This window comes from Ceratotherium simum, chromosome 6 (assembly GCF_057802395.1).
Source record: "Ceratotherium simum simum isolate JZ-2026a chromosome 6, ASM5780239v1, whole genome shotgun sequence".
NCBI lineage: Eukaryota > Metazoa > Chordata > Mammalia > Perissodactyla > Rhinocerotidae > Ceratotherium > Ceratotherium simum.
Genome location: NC_141905.1, coordinates 89505801 through 89521076, shown reverse-complemented (window position 1 = coordinate 89521076; position 15276 = coordinate 89505801). Strand labels below are relative to the sequence as shown.

The window sequence follows — 15276 nt, the reverse complement described above, 5'->3', positions numbered from 1 at the left end:
GAAGCTTTCTTTTTGGGGAGTTTCTGGGAGCAGCAAGATGGGGTGTGGGCAGAGCAGGCCAATAGCCTCGGCTCTTCACTGCCAGGAGGGAGGTGAGGCCGTCCTGGTGGCTCAGGGATGTTCTCCATGGCAGGCTCACAGGTGGCTAGGGGAGGCCTCGGCTGGCCTCGAGGGCACTGTCCTGGGTCTGGGCCAAGTTGGCCCACAAGGGGCCCAGCACATGGAGGGCCAGCGAGGAGCCCAGGCACGGACGCCCGCAGGGAGCTGCCTCTGGTCTAGAGGTGGTGATGGGAAGTGAGCCACCCCACCTCACCCCACTCGCCTATATAGATACCCAGGGGGAGTGTCTCAGCAAACTGAACCACATTTCAAACGGGGCCGCACTGGACTAAGCAGAATTAGACCAGGCGGAATCCAGCACACCAGAAGGAGTCGTGTCAGTGCCCACAAAGGCCCCAAACGGGGCGGAGGGAGAGCTCCATCCTGACGGTCGGATGGCAGTGCCTTACCTGCTCATCTCATGGGGTCAGGCTCCCTTCTCACATCCGCAGAACCACAGGTGCATGGCCAGCCCCTTGCTGGGCACTGCCCCTTGAGCGTGAAGCCTGCAGCTCTGGACAGGGCAGCTCGGCCACGCTCGGCTCCCAGCAGCCACTGGCGTCCAGGCTGGGTGGTGCCAGGTGCCCAGGGCCCCACGTTGTCAGAGGCGGCCTTCGGTCTCCATGATCTCTGAGACAGTCAGGCCCCTTTCCAGTTGGCCCATCCCTCTCTCATCCACCTCCCCTTATCATGCCCAAACCCTCCCTGTGGTCAGTCCCACCACACTTCTTGCGCTTCAGCCTTCATGTCTCAGGCGGGGTGGGAGGCAGAGGGTTGATGGCTCGGAGCGGTGAGGCAGCCTAACTCTCGTCTGTTCCCATGGAGTGACGGAGTCATAATCAAGGGGGGTGTCGGGACGTGACCATCGGTAAGTTCTCGGGACCCCAGCAAGCGAGCAGTAGCGTTCCTGTGGCCCACCCAAGGTGTCACAGGGAAACTGTCCTCGGGACGTCCCCAGTGAACGGTCCCAGTTCCCTGGGTGAAGGTCACCACTGAGACCACAGCTTTCGTGTCATCACGTTGTGGGGTGGCTGCGTTGTTTCTCAGCATCTTCCTCTGAGACACATGGTACAGCTCATGGGGGAACCGAGAGAGGTGAGAGTCCAGGGCTTGGGGACGTGCTCCTGCACAGAAGCAGCTCTTCCCACCTGCTCAGCAGGGAACTCATGCATCCCTGTAACCGGGATGGAGGCTGTGTCCCGAGGAGGAACCCCAGGGTCCAGCAGCCAAGACCAGGCCTCTTCCAGAGGAGCCCAGTCAGAAAACTAGTTCTAATTCTGGCTCAACGACATGGACAGTTGTCCGCTCAGAGGCCCTCAAAGCCCCCCTTTCTCCCTCTTCCTCGACGGGAGGGGGTCCGCAGAGACCAGATCCTCTTGGGTCTTCAGGGATGAGACGGGGTACCTCGTTTTGCTGCCTGGGCACCCACTGCTCTCTGGTCCAGCTGGAGGGATGGGGTCCGGCTGCTCTGGGGGCTGGAAGAAAAGAGACGTAGGACACACATCAGAGAGGCTGCTCGGCGAGAGGGAAGGGGCTGGAGGGGTGAGGGTCTCGGGGAAAGGGTGACCACAGCTCCCGCAGGGAGGGCCCTCTGCCCCGCGTGTCAGGGAAACCCGGACATTTCTGGCCGAACGTCCAACATAACCCAGGCTTGGACTCAATACTGACTATGGGAAAAGGACGGAAAGACAGGAAACAGCCTCACTCCACCAGCACTGCTTCTGCCGAGGCGCCGCAGAGGCAGGGGCCTGGACGCGCCAACTGAAGGCATTTACATGCTCTTCTCTCCTCCTGGGGCAGGTCCTGTGGGAGGGTCCTCTGCTCCCCTTCCTTCTCAGGAAAGGCAAGTGCCCTTCGCACCCTCTGACGATGGCGACCCCTCTGAACCCTGACCCCGGGGCAGGTGCTGAGGCCTGAAGGCTGCGGGCAGCTCTGGAACAGACCCTGGGAAGCCCTGGGCGTCGCCCTCCTCACGGAAGAGCAGGCGGCAGCTCCCCGGGCTGCGAGGGCCGTTCTGGTCCCCTAGGAAGCAGAGCGGGACCCTGGCCAGGAAACGCCAGTCGATGAAATACTCACCACGTCCAGGTGTCCAGGAGAGCTATGACCACAGAATGAAGGCTAAGGAGAAAAATAAGAACAGAAATAGAAACTGAAAAGGAAAGGGGAGGGTGAGGACATGGAGGGAAAGAAAGAGAAAAGAGAGTTTGTAGAGCTTCTGGCAGGAAATAACGTGTGATCACAGACAGAGCAAGACGGGGCTGCCGGCGGGGGACAGGGGCAAATCCTGGCGTGCTGGCGTCCAGTGGTTAAGGGTCATGCCACCAGGGGCTGTGAGGATGCCCTGGGTCAGAAGTCACCACGTAGGGACACGCTCTGGGGACCTTGCCCCCACCAGAGGCTGGGCTGTGGACAACGGTCGGGAGGCCTTGGTCCAGCATGTCCCCGGCAAGAGCGAGCCTCTGCTGGTCACCTCGCCTCTCAGCTCCTCCTCTGTGGGGCAGGACAGACCACCTGCACCTGTCTCCAGAGCTGATGGTGAAAGCACTAGCTGGCTAATCGTAATGATGGAAGTCTTGTGGAAAGACACTCCAGGCGCCAGGCAAACGCCAGCGCTCCCAGACAATGTTTTGGTCTCAGTCCCATTATAAATGATACAGCACAGCCAGCATCCTGAATAGATTTCACACTTGGAGCCTCATTTTGAGTTGAGGGGAGGGAACCAGGCCAATTTAGACACAAGAGAAAATCTGGCAGTGGCACAATTGCTTGGAAATGCAGAGCTGCGTTAGAGAGATCAAAAGAATAAACACCAATTTAAAAATTTCTAGTATTTAATACAAACAAATACGTGTCCCCTCTGCCTCTCTGGCATCTCGGGCGAGCCTGGTGGATGTTTCCCCACGTGTCGGGCGTCCACGGGGTGGGCAAATTCCTGTCTGCTGGTTGTGCCCTATGCGGTCCTAGGGGCCGGAGACAGGCACTGGTGCGATGGATTTGCATGTTTACCGTGACGATTGCTTGGCAGATGGCAGTAAAGTGCCCAGAGAAAGGACGGGTTTTGCCATTGACGAGGAGGGGTGGGCAGGGCGGGGTGGGCAGGGGGAGACCAGCTGGAGGAGGACAGCCCTGGGGAGGGCCGGCTCTTCCTCAGGCCAGGCGGCTGAGGACCTGCAGCCCACAGGGGGTCCTGTCCAAACACCAGCCTCCTGTCCTCTCTGGAAGAGACAAGCCAGGGAGGTGGATCCGAGTGACCGCTTCACTCAGCGCTCAGGGGGAGGCGGTCGGTCATATGGTAAGATCTGCCCCACAGGCAGGACCAACAGTCTGACTCCCAGAGATCACGGAAACATCCCTAAACCACAGAAAAAGAACTGCCCTAAAACTAAGCAACACCCTGCAGGAGGAGCCGGGGTTCTCTCTGGGCTCACTCTGTGCACACTGACTTGGGGAGCACCAAGTGTGACTGCTACCGTGAGTGGACTGAGTGTCTGCGACCCCATGCCTGGTAGAGCCGGGCATCCAGGAAAAGACTCGGACAGTCCTGCTGGGGCCCCGAGCCGAATGGCCCCAAACTAAACTCCCGCCAGCATCCAGAGTTTCCTAAACCTGGAAGCGATTTCTGTAAGGACCAGACAAGAGAGTTGTACTGATGGACAAGCCGTCCTCAAGAGGAAATCCCATCTTTCAGGAACCTGATTTTTAGACCAGTGTGCTTGGTGAACTTGGAGGAATCAAATGCTTTAGCACAGCCATCAGCACTAAAGGGAACCTAGGTTGCTGGTCTGGCACAGTGGGAAAACTGAGGCTGAGAGAGACATGGCTCTCTGGGGTCACATGGCTGGGTCATTGCAGAGGGGGCGTTCCCAGACCCCAGCTCCCAGCTCCTGGTCCAGAGCAGATACCGCCCTGACACCTCTTCCTGTTCACGCTGTGCCCCGAACCTCAGACGTAGTGCTAAACGACACCCCTTGGGAGCTGTCTGTTCTCTTTACGTAAGCTCCGAAAGAAGCCCCGAAATTTTCATTTATTTTACCTTTTCCTCCAGTTCCTTTATTTGTCTCTTCTGAGCTTCTATTCTTTCTTCTAACTCTTTAATTCTCTGCAATGTTAAAAGGAGGAAAATCTTCAATAACCAGAGTATTTGTGAAACCAAGCGGGAAAGCCTTTCAAGATCTTCACCCCTGCACGTGGTGGACAAATAGCCACAGAGCGGCTGCCATGTGGACACGGGCCCGGGTGGCCGTGGCTGACCATGTTTTCATTGCTGTCGGTTTTTAAGTCGTGTCTGCACCATGAGGTGCAGGAGCCTCAGTCTGCCCTCTCTAGTGGACTTCTAGGAAGCCTTGGCTAAGGAGAGGGGCAAGCTTGCTCGCCTCAGTTTCCCTTACGGACACAGCCTTTCTTAGTCTGCTGCTTTGCTCCAACAGGAAAGTGGACAGCCCTCCCCAGCAGCCATGCTTCCAGCGGTGGGAATGACACCCTCCCGCCTGGTACAACTTCAGACCGTAAGCCATAATGCTAGGAGCCCAAGGGAACGGTAAGGAATCGATTCACAGTCCTTCCCAAATGCCATTACAGCAGGATGATGAGCAGCAGGAGGGTCACAAAGCCAGCCACAGGAGGACTTTCCTTGCGAGGATGATGCCACATTTTGAAGCCCTGGTCTTCACTTTGGTAGGCAAAGCAATGCCACCTGGATGCAAATTTGTGTGTCCACACTGGACCTGGATGCCTGTGCCTGGACCCCAGCTAAGCTCTGACCACGGCCTGTCTGATGGGAGCAAGAGGGGCCACAGATGACCGTCCCCAAACTGACCAGCCTGGATTCGGCAGCGGGTGTCCTGGTAGCTGACCAATGCTCTGGTCAGACATCAGCCCGCTGACAGCCACAGCAAACCCCGCCTCACTAGTTCATCTGACTTCACAAGCTGTCTTTTGGGATGAACACATCCGTAAAGGCCCCTCTAGGTCACGGTGACACGCTCAGGGGAGTGGAGACATGGCTTACACACCAAGGCTGTCCAGCCTGCCAGGGTCCCTCACCTCCTGTTAGAAATGGACTGGCTGGACTGGCCTGAGGTCCCCAAGTGCCCCTAGGCTAGGAGAAGGCCAGAGGCTGCTCCCGGGCCCACGAGCTGCTGCTCCCTGGATGCCACCTTCACTATGCCGTCACCATTGAGGGAGGAGTTGCGGAGGACAACGGGCAGTCAGGGTCCCAGCAGAAGGGACATGCACCCAGAGGCCTGGGCAGTACGACCCTCGAGGCTGGTCAGGAGACGCCCAGTCAGGCAGGAGGGCCCCGTGGCGTGGCCGCGGGAGGGCGCGGCCATTGGCATGCCCCGAGGTTGGAGGGTGTGGCTATTGGAAAGCAGGCCATGGGAAGCCCGGCCAGAACGCCTCCGCTGCCCCCCAGGCCCCGCACCTGCTGCGCCAGCTGCAGCAGCTCCATGCGCTCCCGCAGGATCTGGGCGTCCCGCTCGCGCAGCTCGCTCATGACCTGGCGCTTCCACTGCTCCACGGCCACCTTGAGCTTCTCACGCTCCTCCTCCGACAGCATCTCGGCCACTTTGGCCCCCGCCTCCTGCTGCAGCGCATCGTACAGCATGGCTTCCAGCTCCAGGATGTGCTGGGGGCAGGAGGGAGACGTCAGTCCTCACCTTCTCCCAAACTGGACCTGTCTCCCCCAGGGACTCCTCGGGCCTGACGGGGGCCTGGGGCACCCCGAGATCCCTCAGGGTTACAACATCTCCAAGTCTCTCCACGAAGGGGACTACTTAATTCTCAATCGGCTTAAGTGATGTTCTATAGAGTGGAAACAGTCGGGGTAACTGTTTCAAGATCACTCCCTTCCACACGACTTGTAACGCGCAATGTATGTGGCAGAATTCTTGTATCATGTTAACATCCGGGAACACGTGGTCAGCACATATTTGAGATGGGGGGCAGGCATCCCTGGAGAAAAGAACAGAGGGAAGGTGTCTTCCTTTGCCCACGATCTTCATCATACCCTGGGTTTGGGGGTCGCCAGGAATGAAGGAAGGCAGCACTCACAAGAGTTTGTTTGAAGTTAAAACAGCAGGGGGGCAAGTCTTTGACTTCCCAGCCTCCCACCACACAGGGCTAGGCCACTCTGCAGGCCTCAATGTGGTGGGGTGAATCATGTCCCCGAAAAGATTCATTCAAGACCTAACCCTGGAACATGTGGGTGTGGCCTTATTTGGAAACAGGGGCTCTGCAGATAACCCAGTTAAGAGGAGGTCATGCTGGATTAGGATGGGCCCTAATCCAGTGACTCTTATCCTCAGAAGAAGAGGGAAATTTGGAGACAGTCACAGAAGACATGGGGGAGAAGTCATGTGACAACAGAGGAAGGAAGTGGGGTGACGCAGCCACACGTCAAGGAGCGCCTGGAGCCCCCAGGAGCTGGGAGAGGCAGGAGGGAGCCTCAGAGACACCTTGACTTCAGACTCTGGCCTCCTGGCTGTGGGGCAGTCCTTCTCTCTCTCTTGGTTGCTCCCTGCTCCCTCAAACATGGCCTCACCTTCGCTCGGCCTCAAGGCCCCGTGTGCCGGGCCTCTGCCCCTCTCCCAGCTTCATCACCTCCACTCTCCCAGATGATAACCCTGAGGATGCCCACACCCATGGCGCCTGGTGTAAGACTTCACCTCCACAAAGTCTTCAGCCCCTCGCCCCTTCCATGAAGTAGGAGCTCTTGTTAGCTCTAGTTCACAGACAAGGAAACCGAGTCACACTCAATTGGTTATACAACTGGGGGTGAACAACTTACACAGGGTCCTGCGGGGGCAGAGCTGGGGTCTGGACCTTGCGGGGGCTCAGAGTCCATGGTCCTCACACTGCCCCGTGTGGGCCCTGAGATGGAGAGCCCCCCCACACTGCTGGTCCCGAAACATGCATGCCACCCACACCTCCCTGACCATGCTCAGGATGCTTCTCTGCCTGGAGTTTGACAAACTCCTCTTCATCCTTCAAAACCCACCTACCTAGCCCAACTTGCTCTGCCCGTGAGCCCCTCTCCTCCTCTACAATCCTGCACCTCCTTTTTGACTGTCAGTTAATTCTCTCTCCTCCAGGCTGAGGGGTTTTGTTGCCCACCTCTGTGCAGTCCCAGCACAGAGCCCAGCTCATGAGCAGACACTACGTGGTAACTGAATGACGAATGAACACAAAACCCTCCAGGGAGAGGCTTCTGATGTTTTAAAACTATTCACACATAGCATAATTGATGCAATTTATGGAATCAGGTAAATTTGTGAAATAATTATGTCATTTGTGAAATCAGGTAAGATGTCATACTGATCACCTTCAATTCAAGAAGAAACAGAGCTCTGCAGCCTTTGGCCAAGATGCCCCATTCGGTGGGGTCCGGGGCAGCCCACCCCTCAGCTCTCCAGGCAAGGAAATGGACCCTTCCCCCTCTCCTGCTGTTGGGAGGCCCAGAGAGGGAGCTGATGGTGGGGGAGACAGGTGGGAGGACAGGCGGACATCTACAGAACACTGTCAAGGGCATGTGGCCAAGCTGAGTGACGAGCAGAGACTCACATCAGCGTGGATTCCGAGGGGACCACCGGAGCGGTGCCAACATAAAACAGAGCCTGCCGGCTCACGGCTGCTCTGGCCCCGAGGAGTGGACGCTAGTGAGGGAGTCGTCAGAGCTGTGGGAGAGCTGCCAGGTGCCGCTCTGGCACTGGGGTGTGGACTGGGGGGCGTATCCGGACCTGAGGGGTCGCCCAGGTCCACTCGCTGGCCTCGCTGGTAGCTTCACCACCCAGCAGCCCTGGAGCCCTCAGGAGCTCTGTGCACAGGCCTCGTCTGGTGGACGGCTTGGGGCTGAGCACGGTCCAGGCCCTTCAGGAGGAGCCGTAGAGGCTGGGCTCCCCACTGATGGGGAGAAGGGCCACAGTTATGGGGACAGTGCCCACTGTGGATCTCGGGGGAAGGGCCTGGAGCCCACAGACGCCCACCCATGAGAAGACCTGGGAGAAGCAGGGCAGCTGACCAGGCTGAGTGGGAGCCAGGCCCCGGAGTCCCCAGGTCGGGGCTGATGCTACGAGGCCAAGGGCGGGGGAAGGACTGAGGGAGGCTGGAGCTGGCGGGCAGCGAGGGCCAGAGGTTGGGCCGTGTGCGGGGACGCGGCGAGAGGGAAAGAGTTGAGCAGGGAGTGCTCGTCCCCTCCGCTGCCTTCCAGAAGTCCAGTTCGTGACCCAGAAACCACCGTGCAAAATGACGCAAAATGATCCCTTTACTATCGCTCAGCAGCCAAAATACATACCTTGTTATAAATTCCTAAGGATTTAGCAATTTGATCTGAAGTACTTTTAAAGCTTTTTCCTCAGGAAATTTTATTGATATAATCTTTGAAAAAACCAAATTCTCAAACTATAGAAACCCATCTTCCCATCAAAAATGTAACATCTTTAGAAATAAATGTTTCCTTTTCTTCAGGCAAAATGATTATGAAAACGCCTTTTGGCTTAGGAGACATTTTAGGAAAAGCAAAAAAAAAGACTTTCGGACCTCACTTACATTTTATTGTTCTTGACAGCCACAAAATAAACGGTCCCCAGCTGTCACAACCAGCTCACACCCCATATCAACTGCCACTTCTTACAGAAAAAGAGCTTAGTGCTTTTAAGATAAGCTCCAGCATTTAAAAATAAAAGGGTTGAGCATGGGGCTTAGAATTAACATCACAATGGCTTCCCAGGAACCTGGGAGCGGGGATGTCCGTGACCTTCCCTACATACAGGAACACCAGTGATGGGCCACCTGGAGAACCTGGGCCACCTAGAGGAGCGTCTGTGCACACCCCCTTTCCCCAGCCTTGTCCGGGAACAGCAGGTCTGCTAGCAGCTTCCTAGACAGCCGTCACCGCACGTTAGGGACCATCCTTGCCTTTCCAAAGCCTGGCTGTGGCTCTTGTGCTCATAGAGCAGAGAGGGTGTGAAACCTAGCAGGTACCCACAGGCCTGCAGCCCCCAGAGCACCCCAGAGCTGGTTTGTGCCACCCTCCTGCACGGGGTTTCCTGAATGACAGATACAAGGCTAATGGTCCAGGGGAAAGTGCGAGCTGGTATAGCGATAAGAAAACAAGAGTGAGGGGCCAGCCCGGTGGCGCAAGTGGTTAAGTGCGCGTGCTCTGCTATGGCGGCCTGGGATTTGCAGGTTTGGATCCCGGGCGCGCACCGACGCACCGCTTGGCAAGCCATGCTGTGGCCACGTCCCATATAAAGTAGAGGAAGATGGACACGGATGTTAGCCCAGGGCCAACCTTCCTCAACAAAAAAGAGGAGGATTGGCATCGGAAGTTAGCTCACGGCCGATCTTCCTCACAAAAAAATAAATAAGGAAAAAGAAAACAAGAGTGAGACAGCAAAACGTGGGTCCTTCCTGTGGGAATGGGCAGAAGGGCCCCCACAGTCATCACCCAGGGAGGACCCCTTCACAGTCATCGCCCAGGGAGGACCCCCCACAGTCATCTCCCAGGGAGGACCCCCCCACAGTCATCGCCCAGGGAGGGGTCCTCACCCCCCCAGCCCCTCCCTGTTCCCCTAGGGCAATGTTTTCTTTAGCATTTCTATGGTATGCAGGTGTGTGTGTGTGTGTGTGTTTGTTACAAAGCCGTCTCTCCGACATCATCTCAGTGACCCATGTTTTCTGCACAGGTGTCATATAATAAATTCCCGTTTGTGAGGCTGTCTTCTGAGTAATGCCTGGGTCCTAGAGGTGAGCTGTGCCCTTCCTGGGGGTGTCCAGGACTCAGGACCAGAGCACAGACAGCGTCAGTGTGGGCGGCTCAGAGCTGCCTGGCTGCCCCCATATACTGTGAGCACCTGGCACCTGAGTTGACTGGAAACACGGGCCTTAGCACATATTTCTGAGAAGGCCCATCAGTGCCGGTTTGGCTCTCTCTGAGGCCACCTCCTTCTGCCACCTCCTCTGTGGCTGCTCCCGCAGGCAGCACACAATGACTGGCCAGTCAGCGGGCCATCATCACCATCATCACCCAGCAGGGGGCACACTCCCTGACCCTCAGGAAGCCCACCCTAAGCTCAGGCAGAGCCCCCCGGCATCCCCTGCCTCACCAGGGCCCTGATGGGCACAACAGAAACATTAAACTGTCAGCTTCTAAGCCGGGCAGCAATAGCTATCCTGAATAAGCTACTGTGACCCACTCTCCACACAGCAATCTTATTTTCCCAGCAACTCCAGGAGGCAGGAATTAATACCTCTATTGACCACAAGTGTCCGAGTCACTGGGCCAGGCCGCCCAGCTGGCGGTGGGGTAAGTTCCAGACTCCACGCCTACTTTTAGCTAATCCTCCGGCCGCCTCACGCGGGCCGCAAGACAGCTTTTCCTGAACTAGCGCCATGATGTGCTCTGACTTTAAGGATTCAGTCTAGGAGACAAAGGCACACCCAGCCAGGAAGGACCATTCTCAAGGGGGCGTTAATTTACAGGTGTAACTGATGGCCAGAAAGGCAGTGCGGGACGCGCTCCTCCAGGAAGCCTCGGCGTGTGCCTCTGCTGTGCTCGTTGAGGAGCTACGACGCAGCACTTGATACGGGGTCACCGCCTCGACACAGGAAGGCTGCCTGAAGTTCAAGTGAAGTTTCTTTTCCTGTTCTCAAACCAACCTCTGTGAGGACTGACTCCCAGAGACAAAGTGTCTACAGATCCCTCAGATCTCGGTGTTCACCCCACATGGGGACACCCCCTTAGGTTTACCAGTGGCAGACACTGCCCCGCGGGGAAGCAGATGTGCAGAGGACAGGCACGACTTGCATTTCTCGGGTGGTCGATGAACAAAAGCAGGGGTCCCCAGACGAATGATGTTACTTACAAACATTCAACTGTGTTCACTTAATTCGTACATGCATAGTTTTCAATGAATTCTATTTTCTCAACTCACTTCAAATGTCCTTTTGAGCTCTGCTCGTGTGCCTGCATTCCTGGGGCGAAGGGTCTGCTGACTGGGCCGGAAAGCCTCCTCAGAGCCCACTGAGCAGGGGGTCTCCAGAAGGAGAAATGCAGAGAGTGACCCCACGCTGGTCACACCGGGCCCAGGATCTTCCTGGGCAGGGGTCTGAGCCCCCATGACACAGCACTGGACATGTGAACAACTTTCCCTATTTCTACCCCAAATCCTGCCCCCCTGGGGGTTCCAGCAGCCACATTTCTCTTACCTTGTGAGCTTGGTCCAGGGCCTGCTTTCTGTAGTCCAGCTCCTCATCCAGGTAGCCTTTCTGTTTACTGAACAGCTCCTGAAACACAAGAGGACCCACGTCTCAGCCTCGGGTGTCAGACCTGGTGACCCCGTGATGCAGGGCCACGTGGCGAGATGTCCACCGACCTTCTCACTCTCCAGATCGACCATCTTCCGCTGCAGAGCTGACTCCGTCTCTTCGATCTGCTGGAGCCACTGGACACAAACACAAAGAACAGGTGACCGTGACCTCTCAGGTGGCCACACAGGCACCTGAGCCACCCCACCTCCCCCGGCTCCACGGAGACAGCCTGGGAGAGGAAGGAGGGAGGCCTGGCCCTCTCTGCCCTTCCCACTCTTCCTCCAGGAGGGGAGAGCTCAGCCCTCGCCGGGAGTCGGGGCTGGGCTGGCGTGAGCTCTGTGTGCCAGGTCCAGGCTCCACCCCAAACCCCTGCCTGGTGTCCAGGAAGTCTCTACCCCACCCTTCCCCAGGGAGAGGAGGGTCACTAGCTGGGGGGAAGTGGGGGTAGATGCACCTGAGAGCTCTACCAGGAGACGTAGGGAGGGGCAGCCTGTTCTCTCGCAGTCCCGTCCCCCCAGCCCCCATTCACTGGATACCCCTTCCACTTCCTGCTGGAGGCCCACAGGAGGGAGTGCTGACAGCTGGCCTGCCGGGCAGGCTCTGGCTATGGGGGTGGGACCAGGAGCATCCTGGAAGCCCTGGGAGGAGGGAAGCTAGGGGGTGGGGAGCCCAGGTGGGCTAGGCGGCCCCCAGAGAAGGGTCCTGACAGGTCAAACAGAACACTGACAGTTATACAGACCCATCATATCTCCTGGTCTTTGGGGGTAAACTGAGCCAGAGTTGGTCTTGGGGCAAGTTCTGGCTGAATCTGTCATTTGCAAACATGTGTGGTGGGTGCTATCTGACCTGTGCCTGTACCAGACCTCCCAAGGCAGACAGGATTAGTGGACCCCTTGCTCTCCATGGCCCCTCTTCCCAGGGAGAACATCTTCTCTGAGCTGAGCACAGAAAGGGAGACATGCAAGGAGCCGGACGCTCTCCCGAGAGTGTCCACACAGTTGCTGTTACCTTTTCGGCCAAGGTCAGGACTGTCCTGGCTTGTATGACGACCACTTGCTCCTCATTGGTCAGATTCTGCACCCAAAAGCAGAATACACATATAGTCAGGGGCAGCGCTTCAGCCGGCCAGGCTGAATGATGGGTGCTGGGTGGTGGGGCTGAATGACAGGTGCTTGGTGGTGGGGCTGAATGATGGGTTCTGGGTGGGGCCGAATGACGGGTGCCTGGCGGTGGGGCTGAGTGACGGGTGCCTGGCGGTGGGGCTGAATGACGGGTGCCTGGTGGTGGGGCTGAATGATGGGTGCCTGGCTGTGGGGCTGAGTGACGGGTGCCGGGTGGTGGGGCTGAGTGACGGGTGCTTGGTGGTGGGGTTCAATGACGGGTGCTTGGTGGTGGGGCTGAATGACGGGTGCCGGGTGGTAGGGCTGAGTGACAGGTGCCTGGTGGTGGGGTTCAATGACGGGTGCTGGGCGGGGCTGAAAGATGGGTGCCTGGTGGTGGGGCTGAGTGACAGGTGCTGGGCGGGGCTGAAAGATGGGTGCTAGGTATGGGGCCGATGGGACAGGCATAGGGGACCTGGGGTCACAGCTAAAGGTCAATTTTACTAAAACTCCATCCCGAGCCTTTGACACCCTCTACTCTTGACCTCGTTCACTCGGGGTGCACTCTCTATTTTGTCCCCTCTTGTCCTCTCACTGCTGATAGCCATGTAACAAGCAGGCAGGCGGTGATAAATATGTCCCCACTCTCTGTCTTTGTCTCCATCTTTGTTTAAAGCCAGCTCTCTGCATATGCAACTGTGAATTACTGAAACACCACTTATGAATGTAGAGTGAAGATCAAATATTCATGGCTTGAAATAGTTCCCATCCCTGGTGGTTTTGCCTTTTTTCTGCATGTTTTTTTCATGCCGCATGCCAAGGGGCCCACCTGGGTGGTCTTTCTGGGCAGGGTGGGTCTGGCTTTGGGGCCAAATGAGCATCCTTGGAGTATGTGGGCACTTCACCCACTCAGATTCCGACTGCAACCTGCATCAGCACCAGGGTGGGAGCTGGGCCGTCCCCACTGCTGGGCCCCACCTTGTGGGACAGCCAGGAGGGGGAGGGGGAGGGCATGGGGAGCAGAAGCTGGAGCAGCCAGGAGCCTGCCGGGATCACTGTGTTGGAGGGTGGCCTCGCTCCACACCCTAGAGCTGCCCTGATTCAGTGTCTCTCGTCATCCCCCACCCCTCGCAGACAGCACAGGCTGGGGGCTAATGACCAACTGCTGTAGGCACAGAGCCAGAATCTGCTCTTGGGGCACGCTGCACCCCCAATTGGTGTGGTGCTGGGGCTGGGGCCAAGTGCCCCTCATCCCTCCTGCCCCGGGGAACCCAGCCAGGCTGCCCATGCCACTTCCCCTTCCCAGGGCAGGGCTGGGCCTGAAGGGCAGGTTGGTGAGTCAGGAGGCTGAGCAAGTGGCTTCAGCGTGACTGAGGAATCTACCTGGACGTGGTTAGGCCAGGCTGAAGGACCTGCGACGTCCTACTTGGTGAGCAGCCTGGCCCGGCTCCTCTTCCCCTCCTGGAGGTGACCACGTCCTGATGCCCCAGCCTTGGCAAAGTGCCATCTGCTCCATCCCACAGCCCCTGCTCTTCCTTCCCCAGGTGACCTGTCCCCTCTGCAGCCCCAGTGCAGCAGCGGTGAGCACACTGCCCACCAGGGAGGACGGGCCTCCATTCTGCTCCCGCTAGCCTTCCTGCTCCACTCCGAGGCCCCGACTCCTGAGGAAGCCAAGGGCTGGGGTTCAGGTACCCACGTGGCCAGTTTGGAGGCCGCAGCTTTCTCTGGGGTGGTCTGGGGACAGTGGCCACAGCACTAGCACATCCTGGATGTGAAGGTGACGGGGGCCAGGCTGTCCCTGTCACCTGCCTGAAGTGTGCCCATATGACCACACAGTCAGAACCAAAGGGACGCCCCCTTGGCCCGTCAGCAGGAACTGCCAAGGGTCTCTTGAGTGTAAAACCCAGTTTGTGTGTCCTCCAGTCCCCAACTGCCTCTGTCCCTGTGCTCTGGGGCTGCGTGACGGCTCATGGCAGTCAGCTCACTGGTGCTCTTGGGTGGGCAGCTACAGGGCTGGGGAGGAGCCCAGAATAGGACTGGGCAGAGCTGGGCTCATACTGGCTCTGCCACTACGTCAGCTCATGACCCTGGGGGGGTGACCTCTGGGGCCTCAGTTTCTCCAGCTGTGAATCAGAAGGCTAACCAATATGGTTCCCAGGAGCCCGTGATGGGGGCTGATACCCAGGGCTGGACCCCAGAGCATACTTGACAACAGCCGTCCCTGCTGTGGGCTAGTGCCTTTGCTATCTGCAGCTGAGACGGAGCACAGGTCTGAGTGAGGGGCAGATACAGCCAGGAGAGCCCCCGTGCTGGGGGCTTCGCCCTGCTCCTGCTCCTCATGGCTTCCCAAGTGGAGGGCAGGCAAGAGGGCTCCTGTCAACACAGGCCCTGATCACCCCGCAGCTGCCAGGAAGAACAGCTGGCTCCAAAAATGCGCAGGAGCGCCTGGGTTTTGGGGTGTGTGTGTGTGAATGAGAACGTGTGTGTGAGTGAGAACATAGGTGTGAATGACTGAGAATGTGTGTGAGAACATGTGTGTGAGTGAGAACGTGTGTGAATGAGAACATGTGTAAGAGTGTGTGTGAGAACATGTGTGAGTGAGAACGTGTGTGTGAGTGAGACTGTGTGTGAGAACATGTGTGAGTGAGAGTCTGTGTGAGAACGTGTGTGAGAGTGAAAATGTGTGTGTGAGTGAGTGAGATTGTGTGTGAGATCGTGAGTGAGAACGTCTGTGTGAGATTGTGTGTGAGAATGTGTGTGAGTGAGAACG

The 15276-nt window shown here is 57.6% G+C and overlaps 1 protein-coding gene across 1 annotated transcript in view; it reads right to left on the bottom strand.

Annotated features, from left to right (window-relative positions):
* Nucleotides 1–528: 528 nt before the first annotated feature.
* JAKMIP3 (Janus kinase and microtubule interacting protein 3) overlaps nucleotides 529–15276 on the bottom strand; it is a 67577-nt gene continuing 52829 nt past the window's right edge. Inside the window, 8 exon segments of the mRNA XM_087432989.1 lie at nucleotides 529–1287; nucleotides 1290–1418; nucleotides 1421–1574; nucleotides 4133–4198; nucleotides 5522–5725; nucleotides 11305–11382; nucleotides 11472–11540; nucleotides 12415–12480. Coding sequence (XP_087289115.1) covers nucleotides 1175–1287; nucleotides 1290–1418; nucleotides 1421–1574; nucleotides 4133–4198; nucleotides 5522–5725; nucleotides 11305–11382; nucleotides 11472–11540; nucleotides 12415–12480 — 879 coding nt within the window. The 3' untranslated portion in view covers nucleotides 529–1174.